Raw genomic sequence first — 23,680 nt, 5'->3', positions numbered from 1 at the left:
AAATATGCCAGTACAGGTATTAAGCCCATTTTAAGAAGTATCTTACCAAAAAAGCCAACTACTGCAGAGAGAAATTTAATGTAATGTGCTAATCACGGAATCATTCAAATATATAGTCACATATACAGTAAAACATCTTTAAACTGAACAATATTAATTTTAATAACAAAATACATAAAATAAAGGGGAAGAGGTGGACAGCATATAAAGCTTTCTCAGGAAGCAAAGGTTGCACTACACCTGTAGGTGGAAGTCTCAGTATATAAACAAGTTCACTGCCAGAAAATCCTCTGCATGGAGGAACAATCTCCTTTTAGTATCTTATCAGGTATATACAACTACAATAAAACAAAGCAAACCTAACTGTGTTGCCTTTGGGCAGACTAGAACCCACCCTTATTTCTATTTTTACACCCCCAGCATGCAGCTTATATGCCCTGAAGTAATTTACAGCCATCACAAGTCTGGTGTCCCTGCAGCTTCTCATCTGTGCCCACTTGCTTTAATTACCATTTCACTCACAACAGTTCCTGCTTCTAAAGCAGCAAGTTTATGTCCTCATAAAGCAGATGAACATTGACAAAAAAGCCTATAAAATTCCCAGGGCCTCTCTGTCCCTCTTTGCTTGCACTTCCCACTTCAAGTTCAGCCTTTTTGCTCTGTACTTTGCAGTCCCACAGCATCACATCTGTAGTTATGACTTTGGTACTGTAAAGAAGATCCTTCAGGGAGAACATTTCAGCTGTACAGCCAGTGAGCAGAAACGTGAGCTCCTGCATTACCTAGGAAAGAGTGATGGATGCTCAGTCTCTCTGGATTTGGAGCACAGAGGCTGAGTCAGGGCAGCCCATCCTCTCTCTGCCTGCAGGCCAAACTGACACTTGCAGCCAGACCCAGCCCTTCCCTGTCTCTGTTCCATTTGGAAAGGTCAGCATCTCTCTGTGTTTGCACTGCCTGAGACAAAGCCCACTTGGCCTCAGATTATTGCAGACAAACCCCACAAGCAGCAGGCTCACCCCAGGAGACATGCAGTGAGCCAGGCTGACCAAAGCCCACGCCAACAGGGGATAAAGCAGCTCCCTGGTCCCACTCAGCTGACTTCCACAGGGGCATGTTGCCCTTCCTTCATTTAATTACTTCAAACCAGACACGTTCCAGCTCAAGTTTCCCAGCACAACTTGGATTTTCACCATCAGGTGTGTTTGCACCCTGTCTCTATGAAGCAGCTTCACAAACACTGTGGCTCTTGCTTAGCTGGCCAGCCAGAGTAGAGGATGTTCTACTACAGCTTTCCTAACACAGCACACAAACTGCTCCAATTACACAGTTCTTAATTAGTCAGGGTGGAATCATAGTGAAGGTAGGTGTTTTTCTTAATATTAAGCCACATTTTTGTTTGGATCACCCTGATGCCAATGGCTAAAGATTATCCAGGACTGAAGATTATGCATTATGTTTTAGCTTTCATATTATCCAGATTGTGTTCTGCATTCTGAGCTTCATATGAAGTGTTAGCAGCTCTCTTCATAGCTCAGTCACACAAAACAATCCTTTTCCATCCCAGAACCAAGGACAGCTGCAGCTTCATGCCCAAAAAGTGCAAACAGCAGGGAACCGAGGAGAGCAAACTGGGAGGATGGGATTGCACAACCTGGAGTTGCAACTGGACAATTAACCCCAATATGGAAATGGACCAAAACTTATAAAAGTGTGAAAACTCGTGACTCGGAGTTCATCTTGGCTGTACCCTCAGCCAGGCTCCTGTACTGCCCAAGGTGAGGCCTTTTGATAAAGCCCTACTTTACTCCTTTAACTCTGCCCAACCTCTGCTCTAGGTGGCCTCTCAAGGCACCAAAGGGAGGACTCGTGGTGCCAAAGAGCACAATTTGTCAGGCCTTTACAGACAGTATATCATCTCCCAGTTTATGAAAAGCACTGTATAGTACAATTGCTTGAATAACAAAAAATATATCAGCTGCTTTCCCAAAACACAATTTATATTTCACAGTATTTAAATACCTCTTCACCTTTTAGTATACAATGTTTTCCACAATTCCAATAACTAATGTTTATCACAGTTTTATCTTGAGTCAATATATGTAGTCCAAATCAAGAACCGAGTTTGCATATTAATGTAGGCATAGAGAGCAGGAAAAAAAATTAAGGAAGAAAAAAAAAAGGGACCAAAAGGGAAAGCACCAAGATATTTCCCCAAATCCTAACTAAATACAAATCAAAGGCACACAGGGAGGTACTATTTAGGCAGCAGAATTAATGGAAACACAAATTAAAGCTGCTTAAAAGAATGCCTGTAGACCTAAAATTTACATCCATATCCAAGGCACCTAGAAAAACTACCACAAATGACAGCCAATATTTCACTGTATTTCCCCAAGCAGCTCTTAATTAAAGAGCATTACCGAGAACAGAGTACACTGCTAGCAAAAATTAACAGAGCACATCCAAAATCAACAGCAGGGGCAGTAATTACTGCCTGCTGCCAGCACTGCAGCCACCAGCTCCTGGCCCACATTGCCTCAGGTGGTTTCCCATGTTCCACACAGCTTTTGGATCACCTGGGTCTAAAACCAGCCTAACAAAATGGAGTGTTTGCCCTAAGGGAGGTACCACTGTCCTCCTAGAAGGGCTGACTTTCCTTACACAGCTCCCAATTCCAGGCTGGTTCTGCACACCAGCCTGTCCAGAGCCCACACCTCACCTGCTGCTGGAACCTTCCCCAAGATGGTTTTCCTGCTGTTCTCTGCATGCAAAAAGGGGGAAAAAAAAGTCTGCAGATTCTACACCAAACTCCCTTTCCACACCTGTTTTTTTTTCCCCCGAAATAATTACAAATTATTCTACTCCCTGCAAGCTGTTGCTGTCAGGGCAGGGAATTTGCCTTGAAACAGCACCAGCAGGACAACACAAAATCCCTAGTGAAACAAAACATGTTGTGAGCAACCAAGAAAAACCAAGTAAGCTGCCAAAATTTAACAGGTACCTTGAATGAAAAGCACAAATCACACTACACAATCATCAAATAAGTTACTGTTACCCAACACACCATTCAGAAGGTATCAGAGAATGCCTCCAGTTCACACTTACAATTAGAACAACTTATTCTCTGCCTTTATATTCATGGTGGGAATTCAAACTTTAAACAAATATTTGTATTTGGATTAAACAAATATGTTTTTAAAATTACTTATGTTTACAATATGTAATTTGTATTAAACAAATATGTGACTTGGAAAATATCATCTTTCTCCTGATCACAAAGTACCCAGAAACAGATGTCACATTTCCCAATTTTCTTTGGTGGCTGGCAGTTATTTCCTTTGGATTTCCCCAAGACCATTTGTGATGACTATTGATGAGAAGCTCAGTGCAAGCAGCCACTCTTGTAACTGACAGCTTCTGCAAGTGAAACTCTACAAGGGATTTGAGCAGCTGAGGAGCCATATTTTAGTAATTTAAAATAATTTACTGGTACCAAAAGCATCTAACTGATTAAGTAAAATACAATGAAACCAGAACTTTTTTTTTCAAATTTTTTCAATTTATTTTGCCAGATTAAAATGTTAAAGTTTAAATTCTGAAGCGTCTTTTGAAATTTATTCATTCATCTACCCTCCAAAACAATAGAGTGAAAAGTTACATTTGATTTGACTGGGGTTTTTAACCTCTTGGGGGATGGAGAAAGGTGACCTCAGAGGGGCATGCTTCCAGCACCTGCACTTTAGAGGTTCATGCAAAACCCTGCACTTAACCCAAAGCACCTTCACAGACATTAACCAACCCCTTCCAACATTCAAAAACAGCAAGAATCAACAAAGTCAAGCTGCTGGCTCCTCTTGTTGGGCTTCCATTGTTTGCCACCAAAGAACTTCATTAACTGGGAAGTAACTGGGGACACCTTCACACAAAGCTCTGTTCCATCCTGGCCACACTGAGCTGAAGCCATTGCAGGTGAGGGATCAGGCTCACAGGGACTGCAAGCCCTGACTGAAACGCAGAAATCACCCTCCTGAAACAGCCAGAGCCAAACTCTTTAGAAATCAAGACAGGTGACCCAATTTTCATCCCTTGTGTACATTCCAAAAAGCAGCCAGGGAAGTATTAACATTCATACAACCAACATTTTCAGAATGTGGAAGTAAAAAAGCAGATGCTGTTTGGTATTGAGAAATGAAGATACAATTTCTTGATGACCTTTTAGCCTATTTATACTAATTTGAATCATGTTACCATTTAGTATTTTAATACTTAAAATGAAAACAAAATGTGGTACTAACCTGTGGGAAGAGAGAGTAAGTTGCATTGTCAATTGTGACAGAATATAAAAATTCCCCATCAAACCAGAGGTTCTTTCCCATGGGGGAATTCGTCTTTGTCATAGCAAAGAGCTGCCCAGGGTCACAGCATTCTTCCAGCAGCTTCCTAGAGAAGGGAACAAAAGAGTAAGGGCTATTAATTGGAGCCTTGTCACACATTTGCTAATCATCACCCCTCACATCCCTGCTCCTGCTGCCCTCAGGTGCTCCCAATCCACACTTCCCAGCCAGCAGATGAACCCTGGCACTGTTTTTTTTGCTTACAGAAGAGCCAGAAAAACTGGTTTTATTTTGGAAAATCTCAGAACCAGAGAAAAAAATTAGATCTAAGTTTTAATTCAGACTGACACAGAAACAAAATCAAGATTCATCAACAGAAACTTCACCCTATACAGCCCATTTTAATGGGCAAAAAACTGATCTCCAACACATGCAGAAATCAGATAAGCTCCTTTGAAAATTCAATCCAAGGTGTACCCATAATCAGTACCAAACATTATTTATTAAGAGCAGGCCTCCTAAATCCCCACAGTTCCATAGTTAGGTATGGAAATGTTGGCACCTCTCTTCAGTTACTGCTTGTCCTTGTGCTACATTCCCAGCAGTATTAGAGGCTCCTTCCTATCTGGAGGGCAGCCTGAGTCACCCCAGGATGATGGATAAATATAGAGTGGCTGCACTCGCTGCTGTCCCTGCTGAAACTCCATATCCTCTTACTCCCTCGTGTCCCAAAATTATTTCCTAGCCCGAGTAGAAACTGGAAAGTTGGTGAGGTGGTTGAAGGTTATCCTGAAAATTCTGCACCACAGCAAACTCAGCAATTAATATGCTAAAACACAGAATGAGGGAAAACTCTAGAAGTCCAGAATATCCTGTATTTCCAAAGCCTTTATGGCCCTAGGAAGGGTAATACTCCTAGATGTACATAAAACACAAACTGCAGAATTCCATCACTACAGGGTAATATTATGTTATCATATACATTCCCCATATATTCAAAAGGTAATCCCAAAGAGACTGGAACCATTTCCAGCAGCTGCACTGGAGCTGTAAGCAGAAAAACCTCAATTATTAGCTTGATATAATATACTAAAATGTTTGATATAGCTGTTCTCCTCTGCAAAAGCAGATTTTATTTAAAAACCATAAAGTTATCCACAAAAAATTTATATTTAGGCATTTTTTAAAGTTTTACTGCTATTTTTGTATCTCTAAAAAATGGTATTCGAGCACACTTTTCCCTACCAAAAATTTATTTTCCCTTAAGTTCCTAATTCTCCACAAAAATGTATTATTTCTCAGACACACATCAACTGAAGTAACAATAAGTATCCAGCAACAGCATCCCTCAGAATGTGGTGGAGTCCAACCACCAAGGAAGGGCTTCACATCACCCTCCTGCTGATGCCCAAAAAAGGCCTTCACCACAGAACTGTGAAAAACAAATTACAGGATATTCAAAATCTCTCACTGGATAACCTTTGCAGAACAGTGTAAAACAGGCATGGAATAGTCTTGCAAACACATGATTTGACAGTGGAGATTTTTCTGGCTGGCAACAAACCAGTTTGCAGATCTCGGAAAATTATTTCTCTCTCAAGTTTAAAGAAAATAATTCTGCATATTTTTCTATCCCCACAGCAACTCTTTCAAAAAACCTACGTTAATCCAATATCAGCTGGGGCCATTTGTTACAAAACTGTATAACAATCAAAAATTTCCAGTAAAATTCTGCAACTCACACATCCTCTGGAAGTCTGGTCTGAGCAAAAAGCACAAAGAAACCCCCAGATAACTTAGTGTGAAATTACCTAGGGAGTGTTTTAAATTAATGAATCTTTTCTTAGCCAGGGTAGACTGAAGAGCTAAGGAACTGCTCTTTGTACAAGTCCTACCCTATTTATTAGGTGAGATATACATCTCTACTCCTTCCCATCCCCACAAACTCCTCTTTCTAATTCCCATGGAATGCTTCATTAATAAACCTATTATGAAAAGCAGCAGGGGTCTCCTGGAAGGGCCACAACTAGGCAGGCCACTCATTCAAGAATGAAGCTGTGTGTATGAACACAAAAATCCTGTGCACCCGTGTGTGCTCTCCATCCGAACACAGTAATTTATTAAAAGTCTCTTTCTGATCCAAATCCCAAAGTCACAAAGCAAGAAAAGATTAATAGGAAAGTGTTCATTGAAAAGCAGAATGGGTTCAAATGCAAACCTAGAGCAGGATACTTTGCAGGATCAGGGAGACTGGTCTGCCGAGCTTGATTAAAATGTACAGCATAAATGTTATTACAGAATTTGCAGAACTGCAGCAGCTTTCAGGCAGCAATCTCAGGGACAACCTGTATGTGAGAGGACTTAATATTGGGATTGAAAAGGCACTGGGGGCCCTCAGATCCAAGAGCACTTAGGGGACAAATCCCTACTTGTGAGAGGAGCAGGAGAAATGCTCCTTGAACAATCTCACTTCAAGCCCCTCAGATTTCAGCTGTAATTGGGCACCAGGTAGATCATTAAGCAAAAGGCAGACACTGCACTCAGGTCTTAATCTGAATTCATTTACAAAACTTTCATAAAACTCATGGACTACTTATTCTTCAATTTAACAACCTCTGCAGCCTGATTTCAGCTTGCAGACAGTTCATGCCCCTTAACTGCACCCTGGTTTGACTCAAGTCCCAGTCAATAATGACACAGGAGCTATTTTGAACATCCCAAATGCAGCAAATATAGTATCTAAAATCCCGTGGCACGGGTTGCCAGCCAGGAGCTCACAGCTCTTTGGCTGTCTCTTCCCTGCAGATGGGGGTCCTGCCTCCCCAGCTAGGCACCCCTTTCTCCAGCTGCTGGGGATGCTGTCCTGCATGGAGCCTGCAAGCACCACCAGCACTCTGCAAGGCAGGGAGAGCAAAATGCTTCCTCTCAGCTTCTCCCTTTGAAATCCATGCGAGCAAGATGTACTGCCTTCATGTGAAAAAAAAAAAAAAAACAGATTGATGGGGAGCCACCTGGGCAGCAGCAAGAGGAAGGCACCATCACCACAGCTGGAAGTGTTCAGAAAACAAGGATGATCCAGAACACATGGATGGGCAAAGGACAGCAGAGACTACAGCCTGATGCTGCTCCTGCAGGCCCCAGCACATGCCAGCAGTGCCCTCCCTGAACAAGGGCATTGATGCAACCCTTGCACAAAAACCTTAACGTGAGACTTATTATTTCATTACAGTATGGCTTTAATGGAGCGTTAAAATAATGACTGAGGCTCACATCCAAGTCTGAGACAAAAATAATTTGTGAAGTGAATTGCTTTAGTCAGATTCTGCTCAGCTGCCTGGATTTAGGTGGCATCATGCTAACCTTGATCTGCTGACTGCAGAGCAGAGCAGGATCTGACAGCACGGCCTGACACAAACCTTCCCTTTCCATGGCAGTTCCCACCTGCCTCAACTTCCCTCGGTTTGCTTTGGGATCAAATTACTCTGAAGGCCCAGGAAAAGAAGGTATCTGGCTTTGGAGTTTTGGTTGGTGTCAAAACAAAACCATCAGGCTTCCCTGACAAGCAGGGTTTTGTGGAGCTGTTGGAACCCAGAGCAGAGGTGCTCGCTTGGGTTCACTAGGGAAGAGCTGCACAGATCCATTTCGGTGCCATTTATTAATTTTTTCCATCTACATACCCCTCCAGCAAAGGCAAGAAGACCTACCAAGGGCTTTGTGCAGTCCTCTACTAAATCAACACCTACTTTCCAGCATGTGCATCCCCTGCTGGAAATACTTCAGGAACTAAAATCAACAGTGGCTCTGAAACACATCTGGCTTGACCACCTCTAACAGTCTCAAAATCTAATCCTGAAATTCTCCTCATTATGTCTTTGGTGTAATGTTTCCATAAGAATGACAAATCCCCATGTTTTTGCAAGAAGTTTTGGTGGCAGAGGAGAAGAGAAAAATCACTGCTTAATATCTTGGTGTATTGACTTTAGAAACTCTGATCAGAGCCTGATTTTTTGGCACTTCAGGTTTTGGCTGTTTTTAAAATTATTTTTCCGCCCTCCTTTAACAGATCCTTAAAGGAGGCTGCTGAAATTTCAACCTCCTCTCTGATGAGCAAAAAGTTGGAGTTCCCTGAATTTCTTGCTATGAACAAAGCTTTTTACTCTCTCCAAAATTCCTGTGGCTATTCTCTCTTTTTCAAGGTCCACCCCTAAATATTTCATTCTAAATAAAGCCTAGAAATATTATTTCTAGGGTAGCTACCCCCTGCTAACTCCAAGGACAAACTGACCTCTATTTACTCACACATCCCACGCCACCCAAGAACAGGCCAAAAATCTAGGCTCATATCCCATCTCCCAGAGCAGGCAGCAGCCCGTGCCTGCAATTGTAAGAGAGTCCTCTCAAACACCACATAATGACCATTTCTCTGGCCATTTTTTGCTCCAAGCTGGCAGTCCTGGAATTTTATGGCCCTGCAGAATTCTACAAAGCCATTCAGTAACAGTAAAATCACTGGCTCTGCTACAATCAGTGAGTTTGGAGCTGCAGCTGACATTTGGCTCCTGAATAGTCTGGGAAAACATTGTTGGGTTTGGTCACACACACTGAATTTCTCTTTCCTAAAATTCTCTTTTCCTAAAAAGTCCAATCAAATCCCTGCAGCTGGGGATTAGCTTGAAGAATTCACTGATGCTTTGAGGTTTTCATGGTGTTTAAAGCACCTTACTGCTCCAGGCATACCACCCCACTCAAGATAAAACTGAAAATGATCCTCAGCACAACTGCTAGGGAATGTGATCTTAAGACCTCCCTCCTAAGAAAAATCACCTGGACAAGTACCAGATGAACAAGAGAATGGCCAGTGCAAATGCTCTTGATATCCACAAAAGCATACCAAATTGGGATTTTGGGACAACAGTCATAGTTGAAGCTCTAGCTAAAATTAAGACCTTTGCCAAATACAACAGCTAAATCAAGAATACATTGCTGTGCATAGGTTCACTTCTGAAAATACCCAGTTACCACAGCTTGAAGAATAGGTCTAAATGCAATGAAAATGAAATATGAAGAGTGGATAGCACAGAGCAGAACAGAGATAATCTGATTTACTCCCCAGCCAAGGTCTCTGCAATATGTTAAGATTTTACAAAGACTGAAGTCATGACTATTCCCCTTCACATTCACTATTATATTGTTTCTCAATGTGAAGCTTTCAGCCTATTTTAATGGCACCTGCAGCAATTTCTGGTGTCTGGACTTTACAAGGATCATGCAATACTTCCCCAACTTTCTCAAGACAGGAAAGTTATCAGGACAGCAAAAAGGCTGGAGACAGTAAATCATGCCTGGCACTGCAACCTGCATGAAAGGAAAGAGGTTGCATTGCAGAGGCCACAGACTAAGGACAATTAATGAAAAACATCTTCATTAACTTAGCAACAGAGCTGATGTGACTTTTTAAAGTAAGAAATTAATCTATATATTAATGATAATTTGCTACAAGTTGCCAAATTAATAGCTGGGGTAGAAACTATGAAATCAAGAACCTGCATCTTTTCTGCATCATCAGTACTTTTTTAGATTTTTTTTCCAGGTTTTTTTTTGAGATGCCCGAAAGGGAAAAAAGTATTTTATTTAACATGAGAATATAGTTTTCACTACCTACTTTGATTTATCCAGAGAATATTTGGGTTTTCATTACCCATTTTAAAATCACTGATCTGGTGCCACCCACACAGTAGAGTTCACAGTTCCGTTTCCCAGACTACACAAGAAATATAAAACTCTTTTTCCATCCTGTGGGATCATATGGTTACCCTACCCTTTGCTGCCTTGGCCTTGAACAAACAAACCCTGATGCCTTCCAAAAGGTAAAATCTGAGCTGTCAGTCACTGCAGCTCCTCATCTGACTGATTTGTTTCACTCTATTGTCACGCCTTTTTGATTGAACAATGCTTGTGAACTAGAAGAAACCAGGATATAAAGCTGAGAGAATTAGGATTTTTCAGCCTGGAGAAGCTTTGGGGTGACCCAATTATGGCCTTCCAGTGCCTGAAGAGAACCTACAGGAATGATGGAGATAAAGTATTTGCAGGGGCCTGGAGTGACAGGACAAGGGGAACAGCTTCACACTGACAGAGAGTGGGTTTGGATGGGATATTGGGATTAAATTCTTCCCTGTGAGGTGGTGATGCCCTGGCACAGGTTTCCCAGAGCAGCTGTGGCTGCCCCATCCCTGACAGTGTCCCAGCCAGGCTGGATGGGGCTCTGAGCAACCTGGGCTGGTGGAAGGGGTCCCTGCCATGGCAGGGAAGCAGAGCAAGATAATCCTGAATGTTTGCTGCAACCCAGGCCATTCCATGATTCTGAAACTGAATAAAAGTCTACCAGATCTCCTGACAAACTTTTAGTTTACCTTCCCTCCTGCCAATTCTTCTATTTAAATATGGAGCAGCTTTGATCTGAAAAGCTACTGCAACACAGAATTGTTCACTTCCTCTCAGAGAAACATTTTCGATTCACGCAAACTTGTCTCAAATTCCTATGCACAATGCCTGCTTGCAAGCTCCGAAATACAAATTAAAAGGTATGAATTCTAGGACTTGGTCAGATGAAGTTTTTTCCAAGACTCTCCCATCAGGTGTATCATACAAACTGTGATTAGCACTAGCAAAGATATCCCAATTATGAATGCACTCAAATTGACTGGAATGCAGGATGTCTCTGAGCTGCCTTAGACACCTCTGCGCTTGGCAGCTTTATCCCAGGCCAGCTGCTCCAGATGCCAGCGAGTCAGTGGAGGCTTCTGCAGCAAAGGGGAGCTCTGAGAAAGGCTCTGCAGCACCCCACAGAAGGATCCTGCCTGCCAGCAGCCCCAGCTGATGGTTTTTCACCTCTGCTCACACATCCCTCGGTGCCACAAAGATACCTGGAACAGCTACACTGATGGAGCTTTTGTCACAGACAATTCAGAGGCAAAGGGAGAGGGGCAGGGGAGGAGATAAATTGCTACATGTGTTTTTTTTTTTTTGTTAAATCTTATAAACCTGGCAGGAGAGCAGTTTTTGCAGATATAAGGTGAAATTAATGAACAGCTGTCCTGCAGAACAGCAGAACCATCAACCGAGACACAAAGTCACACTACATGAAGTGCTGCTGCAGGAGGGAAAAAATAATTGTTCTTACCACTTCCCCTGCTGCCTTCCAGTGAAATTGCTGCTTGCTTTGTGTCATCATAAGCACAGAGAAATATCTGGCCTCAACGAGGGCACAGGGTGACTGTTTTCTTTCAGGAGAAAGAGATTCACTAAAAATTAATTGAGCAGCTCCAAATCTTGCATTTGAGCTTGCACTATCCAACGTGCTGATAGGTCCCACCGGGATCTAAGCACTCAATTATCACACCACAGTGACTTCTCTACCTGCTTCTGCAACCCAGATAAAAGCCCTTTAAGTAATGCTCCTTGCAAAAGGGCCCCTATGCTCCAATCCAAATCAGCCCATAGAGTGCTTTCCACTAATTTGAGCAGTTCAGTCATGCCCCTTGATAAAAAAGGTGAACTAGACAGAAAGAAAACAAAATTCCTTCATTACACAGATTTCCTAAAAGCTGAGACAACAGAAATTAAGAGTAAAAAGAATACTCTGGCACTTGTCACCCCAAGTGGTTTTTGATACAAAAACTGGATGTGACCTGGCAGCCATTGCCTGTACATGTGACAGAGACAAGCATATTCAAAAATACCACAAGAAAAGGCATGAAAAACCAATATATTTTCTAAGACATAAGAAAATGCACATCTAGAGAAAAGTTTTAACCCATCAAAGGCGGATGAAGAAATCTGAAGGAACGGGCTGAAGGAAACCCAGATTTGAAGAGAAGCTTTTTCCTCTCATTTTTCAGGAACTACTTCCCACATCTCATAACTCTCAATTGTTTAGGAGGTGGAATGAGTTTGCCTGGTTGGGAAGCATCCATCTGATGCCTAGCAGCAAGAAAACAGGAAACCTTGGGCTTGACCTCTCTCTTTTATCCAGTTTTTCATTAAACTGGTAGGAACTCATCACCCTTAAGACTTCTATTATTCTGTTTCATTTGGATGAAATCTGCCAATGAGAGAAATTTCTTAAAGTGAGTGGGTTATGATTCAAGATTGCAGTTTTATCACATTTCCTACTGACTGAAAAGGCAAAAATAATCCATAAATGCCAAATAGTGCCTTACTTTAGCTTCCTTGAAAAATGGACACAGACAAAACAGCGTGCTCTTTGTTGCTTCTGCACACCCAGAATTACACAGCAGTTAAGCTGTAATAGTCTGATTTTGGAGGAAAGCCAGGATTTAATGCATCACCAAGCACTGACACTAGACTTCCCTTACAGCCCTGGCTGCTGCAACCTCCAACATTATTTCTGCCAACAGCTGCCCAGGGACCCAGAGATGTTTCTGAGCTGAGTTCAGTGGTCCTTCTGAGTGCTGACAGATGGCTTCCAACAGATAAATTATCAATGTAAAATTAACACAGATGAAAACGGAGCCATTTGTCTGAAACATGCCCTGAACTTGCAATTCCTCTGTTTGCAGGTACAACCTTAATGTTTGAAATTTTGCTAATGTGTTTTAAACCTTGCCCAAGTACTAGGTGCCATAAAATTAGCTTTACTGCTGCAAACATTTCACTAAAGGCACTAAGTAGATTAAAATAAAGCAAAGACTTATCTAAACTGGAACCTCTTTTTATCAGAAACTCAAAATCCCAGTCTTTTTAAATCTCTTTTGGTGAAGCCACAGAAAAAAGTTGCATGGTAGTCACCCTGCACTCATATTAAACTCCATCATAGTTGGATTATTTTACCTCTTTACAGACTTACTGAAAGGAGGTCAGATCTCACCAGCTCTGGGTTGAAATGAGTCTGTTCTTACAGGGAAGATCAGCTGAGATGCTTCCACAAATCACCTCCAGACACCTCTCCCAAGAACAAGAGACCACATACCCTGTTTGTCTTCACACCGTTCTCTCCTGTAGGCCCAAGCAAACCCAAAAATCAAGTTTATTGATCATCCTCAAGGACTCTGTTATGATGAAACAAAAGCAGAAGCAAATGCTGCATCACAAAATTTCTTTTTGACAGCTCTGTGCTGTATTCATTGATTTGAGATGGTCAAAGCTCCATCCTGCACTCAGGAAAGCGATTTTTTTTTTTCTTTCTGAATATATGTCAGAAACAAACACTCCCTTGCTCCTGCAGCACCACATTAGAAAGGACAAGAAGCAATCTTTTGCCATTTGGTCTCAATAGTGCTGCCAGCTTACCAACAACTCTCTGTAGGATGCCTCTTGTGATTACCTGAAACATTCTCAGACCTCCTCTCTGTCCAGCGCTCCCTATGGCACAGAAACCCCAGGAGCCTCTGACAGGAGGTGGGGAAGAGTCCAGAAGTTATTTCCTGAGATTTCCCCGCATCATCTAATTTCTGAGTCACTCCACTCCCTCTGGCCCCCTAACCCGAGCCAAATCCCTCTGTTCAGTCACAGCACCACAAACATCCACCTGGAATTCTGGGGGTACAAAACACTGGGAATGCCCTGGGCTGGACTTCAGCACTGGGGCTCTAAGCACTCCTTCTGCATCTAAACATGCAATCCACATTTCTATTACTTAACAAAGGACATGCTGAGCCTTATCATCCGAGCTATTCCAGACCTAAAAAAAAGATGGCAGAACTTCCCCCAACCACAAGAAAGAATTTTCCAGTGTAATCAAGGAATATAAACCTGGCTTTCACTCCAAATATTCACGTGGTGCTGAAAGCAGAGTTTCTAAAACTCACCCTTCCAAAGCACTCGGAAGTTCACAGGCACCACCACAGCTTGTGAGGGCTCTGAAACAGCCCTTATAGATCGTATATTAAATAATCCAAACAGCTCCAGCCATCAAGGTCATCACATATTTACAACTTTCAACCCATTGCACGCTGTTTTCCCGTCATCATTTAGCAAATGACATTTGGCAGCACTCACAACACACCACAATGTTCGGTGGTTCTGGGGTGGGGAGGTTTCCTGTGCAGGCACAGAGGCAGCAGCACAAGCAGAAAACAGAGCTGGCAGTGAAAAAGAAGAAGTGAGCCCAAGACAGGAAGCAGGCTTGAATCTATCCTAATCTAAGCAGTTTGCTGTGACTAAATCAAGAATGCACAAACCCCACTACCCAGAGCAATCAAACAGCTTCCTAAGGGATAAGCATGATTTATGTACTAAGTTCTTACAGGCCCGAAGTCCTGGCAGAAAATGTAATTTATCCAACTTCCCCCTCTGCCCAACCTGGTGGCCTTTAACAAACTGACTCTCCATGAGAATTAAAAGCCTGTCAAACTCAAACCACAGAGACTGCTGCATGCTATGACTCCCACCCATCTTGCCAAGAAGTTTTATTTTGCAATCACCTGTCAGACCTGCCCCAGCTATACCATCACATCTCCCTGCACAGGCACAGAGGGTGGCCCTGGGAAACCCTGGGCTTCCAAGTGCTGTGGAGCAGCTACAGGAAATCCTCCTGGCAGAAATCAAGTCTGGAGCTTTACCTTCCCCTCCTCTTTCTGACTGAGTTTCCCATCCCTTACAGACTTCTTTATTCTGAGAAGAACACAGTTACAGGATCCTTTAGAGTAAAGGTAGTAAACAGGAGACCTGTTGCTGTTCAGGGAGCTGCCAAGCATACTACAACAAAGCAAAACATGCCACCTCGAAATGCCTGCAAGAGTTATATATATTGCAACACTGTGAAATTCTAAATTAAAGCCAAGACTGAAGAGTTTGACATATACAGCCACACATATCACAGGAAACTATTTTGGGTTGAAGTACTGTTGAATTCCTAAATTTAATTAGCTGCCATGCTCCAGATTTCACAGACTACCCGTAATCCAAAGAAATCTAAATATTAAAAATACTTGAACTAGGTTTGGAAACTATCTGAGGGAGGAATTTCTAAGCCAGCTCTTTCCAACGAGACACAAAACTGACAGCCATGCAGTCTCATGCATCCAGCCCAAGTTTGCTTTCACTCAGGAATCCACATCCACAAACCCCAAAGAACCAGGCACAGTGCTGGGGACAGAAACCTCCTTTAAGAGACTCAAGGAAATCCCTGGATCACAAACTCTGGGTCCACTGGGAGACGTGTCTCCATCTCCCTGAACTCACAGGAAGGGCAACACAGAGTGCTGCAAGCAACCTGGGAGATTTCTGGAGTGTGTCAGGGATCATTTTTGGTACAGTGCTGCTGGGTGAGCTGACAGAACCACTGCTCCCTAACAAGGAAGCCCTGACTGGGGAAAGATAATCAATAAAACCACTGGCCCATGAAACACTGCATTCCCCTCACCCTGAGGAGAGGGAGGGAGGAAGGAAGGAAGGAGGCAGATTCTCTAGTTTATTGGTTTATCTTGAACTCATCAGTTTGCACTGAAAGCAGCTCATAGCCCTTCAGGAACAATGTGGAAACTGTGCTGGAAACAAGAATCCCACAGCCCCAAGAGATGGCCACCCAGGACATTCTCTTTTTCTGACCCCTTGGTCCCCAGCCTCTTGGGGCAGCTCTGGACTTCCTCCACAATGAACTGACTGAATCTGTGGTTTTCCTTCCTGCTGCCGAGTACAAATAAAAGATGTGCCCTATCAGGAAGATAACTTCAGTCTCTTGACCTGCATCAGCAGCCTCCCACGTTCCCACCTACAGGATGTGCACTACACAGAAGTTAACCCAACATAATTCTTTCTTACCTGAGCCTCAGCTCCCAGGCCTGATACCGTTGGTTTGAAAGCATCACCAGCTGGGCAGTCCGACTGCCACCTTTTTAGGTCTCAAATTCATCTTCAAAATGCACCTTGCAGCTCAAGAATGCATGACAAGCTACAGAGCTCTACTGAATCATGACCAGTTGGTCTATGCTACTCATTTCAAGAAGCTTATGCAGTGAATTATTTAGGAAAAAAAGGGATCAGTTCAGAAGCAACAACTGAACAATTTTAGAAAGCAATAACTGAGTTTCACAGCAATTAAACTGTCTACTACAGGGTTGAAGATGAGTTGTTTAGCTTTCAACAGCATGGTGACATTTTGTTTTCCAGTACAATGTCAAAATTTAAAAATCAACTAGATAAAGTAAATTAGTACAAAAAGGCTGTACGAGCCAAACAAGAAACACATTTTTAAAAGGTCATTAAGCAGCAATCTAAGAATAAGACAAATATATTTAAGAACTAACTATTCAAGAACACCTGCACTTCCTTAATTAAGCATAATGAAGGAATCGATTGTTTATGTAAGCTCCAAGAACATGGAAGGTTGTTCTAAGTAACAAGAGTAATTTGGAATGAGGTGTTAAACTAAGTTTCAGTGAAGGCTGAATGAAGTCTCAAAATGCTAAGAACCTGAGACATTGATTTATTCGGGAGATCACAGCACAGCTACATTTTTTGCATGACTTTTCTGCAGCATATGGTGCCAAGCCTTGATAGAGATGGGAAACTAAACTAAAAGGGCCTGATGTAGCAATTAGTACTGCTAAAGACATTTCTGTGTTCTTATGCACTGCAATAAAAATCCACTCTCAGCTGGTTTATGCTGCCCACCTCTCACAAATCTCCTGCAGATCCCCCCAGGAATCCAATCCTACAACCATTGGGAAGGAGGCATGTTTAGGGCAGAAGCCACATGGTGGAAATGCTGCAGAAGAGAGAATGGCAGCACCCGAGCCCCAGAGCCTCCCTGCTCTGCTCTCTGCCTCCCGCACAGCAAGATCCGTGCCAGAGATGCTGGCACTACACATCCTGGCATGCAGAGCTCCCTGTCCACCCCCCAAACCCCTCACCTCCCCAGAGCTGCTCCAAAGCTTGCAACCAAAACTGGCCAAGGAGTTCTGCAGGAGCCAAGCATCACCCGAGCAGCGAGGCTGGGAGCTCTGAGCACACATCATGTATGCATCCATTTAATGCCAACGGCGTGTATGATCCTGCTGGAATGTACAGTGAGAAGTCAGCTCATCACAAATGCAAGTTTGTTGGAACTCAAATGTCTCTCAGACATTTTTAGAGGTTCCAGGCCTTGGTCAGAAGCATTCTAGACCTCGGCAGGCAGCTGGAAGCAGCTGTGATTTTGAGTTTGAGCCATGGAATGAATTACCAACTTTGGAGGTGGAACAAGCAGTCACAAAGGGTTAGATAGCATAGCAAAAGTAGTTACAAAGTAGAGGGAAAATTTTTTTAGTATTGTACATGGGGGTTTTAGTACCTGTACAGGGGGGTTGTTATTTTGTACATGGGGGCCGGAGGAAAGTGGACTGATCCTGTTCTTCCTCCTTCTTCTTCCTTGCCTCCATGTTCTTGGTGATGTTGGCACTCACAGATTGGTTTAGAGTAGAAAAGCACTTTGTAATATAGGTAGTAGGTACTAGGGGAAAACTATAAACACGTAATACGTAATATATCATATAAAAGATAGCAGCAGCCCTGGACGGGGGGAGAGAAGAAGAAGACAGCAGACAGAGGATGTCAGGGTGTGTGTGTGCCTCTGCCTGAGCTGTGAGCAAACCACAGTAGCCAGAGAAGACAATCTTTTAGATAACTCGCAATAAACTGCCTTGAGACTGGACAAGAGCCTGCGCAGTTTTTCTTTGAAAGCATGGGTTGGAGGAGAAATTTCACCACCACACGAGACCCCAGAGCAAGCCCAGGGTTCTCACAACAATTGGCATCCAGACAGAACAAAGCCTGCCTTTGTTCTAAAGGCTCACCCCAAAACCACAGTAACCAACCCCATTCTGAGATATGAGGAGTCAAGGAATTAGCTGCTGCAATTCATCATCCCTCAGCCTGAGCTGCTGGTGCCCCAAAGGACAAGCTAACCCTCAGCAAACAAAGTTCACTACATCAACAGCCTGGGGACTGTCTAGCTGGCAAAATGCAATCAGAGAATGAAAAAAAAAAAAAAAACAGAGCAGCAAATGTTGTTTTCCTGTCTTTTTGCTAACCATATGGACATTTTCCCTACCACAGCTCTTAAGTAGGACAGGTACCAGAGATAGCTGCAGTGAGTGGGCTGTACTCCACAGATTTCATCACTCCACTTCCAAATCTCACCACTTCAACAGTCATCTCTAGAGCAAAATTATTCTCCTCTCTCATGGCATGAAAATGCCCTCTCCTGTTATGGTTTCATGGCCTCTCTTATACCTCTGGCCATTGAAACTGGGCCCTCAATTTTCTCAAGTGATCTGCTTCCACATGATACTCGAGCTTCTTGACTGAAATTATCATTTACTTCACGCTGTTTTAATTAATTGTTACTTCCTTGGGTAATCTTGCTTAACCAACAGAGCAGTCCTTAAATTGTCCACTTCACTGAAAGTTTTACACTTACTTGATTGCTTTGCCTGATTTAGCCACATCCTTGTTCTCAAAATTTCCTAACTATGGTCTTGCTCTGCTATTCTGCTTCACATAAATGTTTCTTTATTTTATTCTCTTATTTTTACATTTCTTTTTCTTCAGTGCCCCTGCTGCTACAAACTCCTTGTCTCCACTGTGTTAAGCCCTCTATCAATCTTCTATCTCCCTTCCAAGCTCCCAAGGCTTCTCCATCCCACCACCTTCCCTCCTGCCCTCCAAGAGCATTTTCCTTTCCTTCTGGAGCACTCCACTCTGCAATCCTTTCCTTTCAGCTGACAGGAGGGCTCTGGCACTTCTCCCAGGAGAAAACTCAGCTTTTAAATAAGACTGGATGAAGGAAAGCACCCTGCTCCTGAGAGCAGCCAGGACAAGGCTAAAAGCTGGCAGAGCTGTGCCCCTGCCCTGACCACAGTCCTGTCACTGGGGACAGGGACACAACCAGAGCCTAATTTGCACCACTATTTACAGAACATATCTCTCTTTGCAGGGGGAAGAGCTGCTGGTGGCAGCTGAAGTAGTTCTGGGTACAATCCAAAGCAGGAAGGCAATCCAAAACACCAGGCACAAGTTACTCTGGAGCTGGCATGCCTGTGCTCTCACCTGTAAATTCCCAAAGGACAGCAGGCACAGCCATCACCTCCAGGCAGGGAGGGACCAGGGCAGCACCAGGAAAAGGAGGGAAAACTCCCAAGGGTGCCTCCCCATTCCTCTCTTCAGAGGAGGGAATAATGCTCAGGGAAAGCATCAGCCCAGAGGACCCAGAGCACTTTTCACTGGGAGTTAACTTGCTGAAGGTTTATGGTCTTTCCCAGTATCAGCATTTAAAAGCTGCTGCTAAAAAGAGCAAGCAAAAATCCTAAACATCCTTCAGGAAATTTATCCAAGATATCTACTCAGTATGAGGATAAAAATAAAAATTCACTAAATAAATCATTCAACCTACTTAGTCCTGCAACGAGGCATCTTAAGACAGGAATATTGCCTGAAAGTTGGTTTTAAAATACTTCTAAAATCATGTTCACGTGCGCAGTCACTTTTCCAGTGTGTTTTGGGAGATCTTCCTATGCAATACATTCAGGCCATTCACTTTAGACCCAAAAAGGTGATCATGAAATGACAGTGCCTGGCTATTTCTTCCTTAAACTTCCTTAAAGCTAGTCTGTTCTTAGCAGTTATACAGGTTTTTGAGAAATACCTCTACACTGGCAGAAATTCATGAATAGAAACAACTTCTCAGAACTTTGGGATTTCTTTTTAATTTCTCTAAGGCAAAAACAAGTTACTGATCTTAAATGGAAAGGAGTAAGATTCTCACCAGGCAGACTGCAGAGCCACACAAGACATCACCTCAAACCAAAGGATGAAGCTGAAAGTTCTCCAGGAAAGAAGTGATTCAGCTCTAAAGTGCTGAGAAAAATCATATTCATCGAGGGTGAGCCCTGATTTCAAGTGACAGATGCTGCTCATGCTCTCCTGGTCATGCCACACAGAAGAGCCTAGCAGCCCATTTCCCCCACACCAGCAGAGGCAACTTGGCTTTTCTCTGTGATGCAGATCTGCTGTTCTGCAGCAGATGAGAAAACCGAATTTGTAAAACCAACTCGACGTTTTCCCACAGATGAGGGTGGGCAAAATCAACAAACTCAACCCTCTTAGTACAAGACTTTCAGTAGCAATGGCCTGTTAGACAAGTGAAGCACAAAACAGTTTGTTTGTGAGAGAAACAGTTTGTAAATGAGAGAAAGCATCAAAGACCCAAGGCAAAAATAAACATGTTCTCAGATGCTGGACCCATTAGCATTTACTGAACTACAATAAGTAAGTGTTTTCCACTTGTTTTGTTTTCTAAACAGATCTATCAAAACACACAATTTCTCTATCGATATGTTACTTCCTTGTTGTTGCTACCATTTGTGGATCAGAAAGCTTGAACAGCACACTCTGCCATTCCCTTCTGGACACATTTAAAGGCAATGGCTGAAACAGGACAGGAAGAGTAAATATCCCATGTGCATTTTCACTGCTTCATCCAGCTGGGCATACACAAACCTGGAGATGTTCAGCATTTGTCCATAAGGCTCAGCCAGTGTGTTTGTGCTGGATGCTTGCTGGCTGCCAAGACTAAATGTTCAATAATGTGACCTATGAAGAATTGCCCAGATTGGTTTTGTTTCTCTTATTCCCTTCACTGTTGCAGTTTCCTTAATTAAAAATGCATCTAATTATAGGCTGATATGTAATTCTCACTATAGCAATCCCCAGCACTTAAAAACTGTGAGTCAGGCCCCCCAAATGATGATTAAGCACAGAAATGAGGCATCTGAATTGCTACAACCCACACTGGATTTTTACTTGCCTTTTGGGGGCCAAGCCACCATTCACATTTACAGCACTTCCCTGCAGTTATTAGTGCTGAAACATTCAGTTTCATTTCCATCCCATGAAAACAAGACTGTCACAAATTGATCCAATTGCAGGAGCTAGCACAGCTCTTACAAGGGTGGGCATCCTCCAAGTTACATTAAGTGCCCGTAGCCTCAAAATGCATAGTTCAGCATCCTTTCCTGCTTTGCTCTGAGGAAAAATGAGCATCACCAAGCCAGGTGAATCCTGCACCCCCTGGCCTGCAGAGCCTCAGAACAGCTGGAATCCTGGTCCCTAGCAAAAGGTGTCCCCCTCATAACCCTAAATTAAGGCCATCACAGTGGTTTTAATACAGATAGACACAGATAGACCTTAAACTCCTCTCCATATAACTGAGGTATAGTGGTAGATACATGAACTTTCTGAGAACTTACAGGTGAGATATCTGCTCTAAAGACTCACATACACAGACCAAAGTATCTCAACCCATTTCTTAATTAGATCATAAAAGTTACAGAGGTTTAAAAGCAAATAAAAAATAAATACAGTACATATTTATCTCAAAATTACTTTTCAAATAAATCTTTAAACAAGCTACAGACAGTGTTTACTTCATCATTCCCATTCTCGTCTCATCCAAGAGCATTCTTCTGCTCCTACCTCATGCATATTTCAAGTCCTTTCTATCCCATGTTACAGCCACACCCTAGAGAAATTAATTCTCATGCTTTTTACATGGCCATTAAGTACTAAATGGCACAACACAGGAGACTGCAAAGAGTCTGAACCTCACTCAGACAAGTAAGAAGGTAATGTTGCATGCATGGATGGCAGTAAATCACCCACAAGGAGCAAGGATAATCTCAAGACTACATTCCAAATAGGAATGTCTGCCACAGCACTTGCTACTATTGTCTCAGTTGTGACAGAACTCACAGGTGGAGCAGCAGTAGCAAATGAGAATTTTACCAGTAGCTGACAATTAATTTTTTATACTGTAAGCAACTCTGAGCTACCATCCAGGAACATGGATTCATATCCCTAGTGAATGCTACACATGGAATATAGAGCTCTCCTGCTCTCTCTGAAATAGATAAATGCCTCAATGGAAGTCATGGAAAGAAGAAAACTACTAAAACAAGCGCATTGCACACTTCACAAGCAGCAAGCTGGTACCCCAGGTTCTAGCAGCAGGAAGAGCCAGCACAATTACAGGGTCACCCCCCAGAAAATGCTCACAGAGACTGTCACTTACCTAGGCACTCCTCTCTTGGAACGGCAATGGAGCCACAACCAACACCCAAGAAGGCTTCAAGCATCTGCAACTGTTTCTTGTCCTTCAGCCCAGCCTTTTATCCCCTGATGCTGATGCACTGCACCTGTGAGCCCTCTGCTCCCTGTGGGGTTGGTCAGTGCCCCTGGGCACTCCAGGGCTCCTTCCCTTCAGTGCTCTCACCTGTCCTGCACAGCTGCATCATCACAAACTCTGTGCCTACAACATCCCTTTGCATTAAAAACTGAACTAACATATGGCAAACCCACCCCGTTCATCAAAATTTCTCATCTGCATAGCTGGGATCTCACTACACATATTCTTGGAAGGAAAATCCTTCAGAGCACAGAACGTCTCTCCGCAAGCTTATGGCACTGTACAAATAATAATTTCTGGACAATGATAATTATTCACAGAATTGCCAACCAGCACCAGTGGTGACCTAGGCCAGAAGTTCAGTAACAAGAGATAACCATGCCATGTACATAGTTTCTTTCATTCGCTTTATAACTCTGCTTCCTTTGCTGTACAGAAGCACATGGGGAACAAAGCTCAGTGTCCCCTGAAGGCCACGAGTCACCCAACACTCTTCATCCCATTTGCCATCAGGCCTAAATCTGACTGACTCTCAGCCATCAGTCAGAGAGCTTTGGGTTCAGCATCACCCACTCACTGCACATTTCCAGCTTCTTGGACTGGTTCCCTCAACTCTCCTGGCATTCCTGAGCCCCGCCCATAGCAGAGGGTCCCTCGTCACCCTGCCCTGGGACACCAGCAACAGCAGAGCCAGGGAACCTCCAAACACTGAGGCAGATGGAACAGAATTCCCAGAACTGACATTTGGCCAAGATGGACCACATAGGAAAATACTAAAATATTTTCACTGGAGAACAGTAATTATGTCTTATTTGTTTGTCTTCCATCTCTGACAGGAAATACAAAGCTGTTATTTCTCTATTACAGCAATGGCCACTCCTGGCATTCCACAAATCCGCAGAGCAAGTTTTTCCCACAAGAAAGCAAAGAAAATTGCTGATGATCTGTTTTCCCAGCTCTCCTTAAAATATAGGAGAGCTATAGAGCAACTCTTAAATTAAAGTTGGTGGTGCTTCCTCGGAGCAGGGCAACCTGGTAAGAAAAGCCTTTTTCTTGCTAATAGGGGAAGGCAAAGTCTGCAATTTACCTGGAAAGCCTGACAGCCAACTGCTGGAACATCAAGGATGCAAAACAACAGCTGCCCTGACCATCAGTGGGAGCT

General features: G+C 43.1%; 1 protein-coding gene across 2 annotated transcripts in view; it reads right to left on the bottom strand.

The window, feature by feature from the left end:
• ST8SIA1 (ST8 alpha-N-acetyl-neuraminide alpha-2,8-sialyltransferase 1) overlaps nucleotides 1-23,680 on the bottom strand; it is a 110,908-nt gene that overhangs the window by 78,987 nt on the left and 8,241 nt on the right. For both annotated transcript variants that reach the window (XM_021529969.4, XM_021529968.4), the window contains exon 2: nucleotides 4,296-4,440. In XM_021529969.4, coding sequence (XP_021385644.1) covers nucleotides 4,296-4,440 — 145 coding nt within the window. The remainder of the gene's footprint in view (nucleotides 1-4,295; nucleotides 4,441-23,680) is intronic.

Source organism: Lonchura striata, chromosome 1A (genome assembly GCF_050655825.1).
Source record: "Lonchura striata isolate lonStrDom1 chromosome 1A, ASM5065582v1, whole genome shotgun sequence".
In the NCBI taxonomy this organism is placed as follows: Eukaryota; Metazoa; Chordata; class Aves; order Passeriformes; family Estrildidae; genus Lonchura; species Lonchura striata.
Note: the sequence above shows the minus strand (reverse complement) of the source record. Positions and strands in the feature narration are given on the sequence as shown.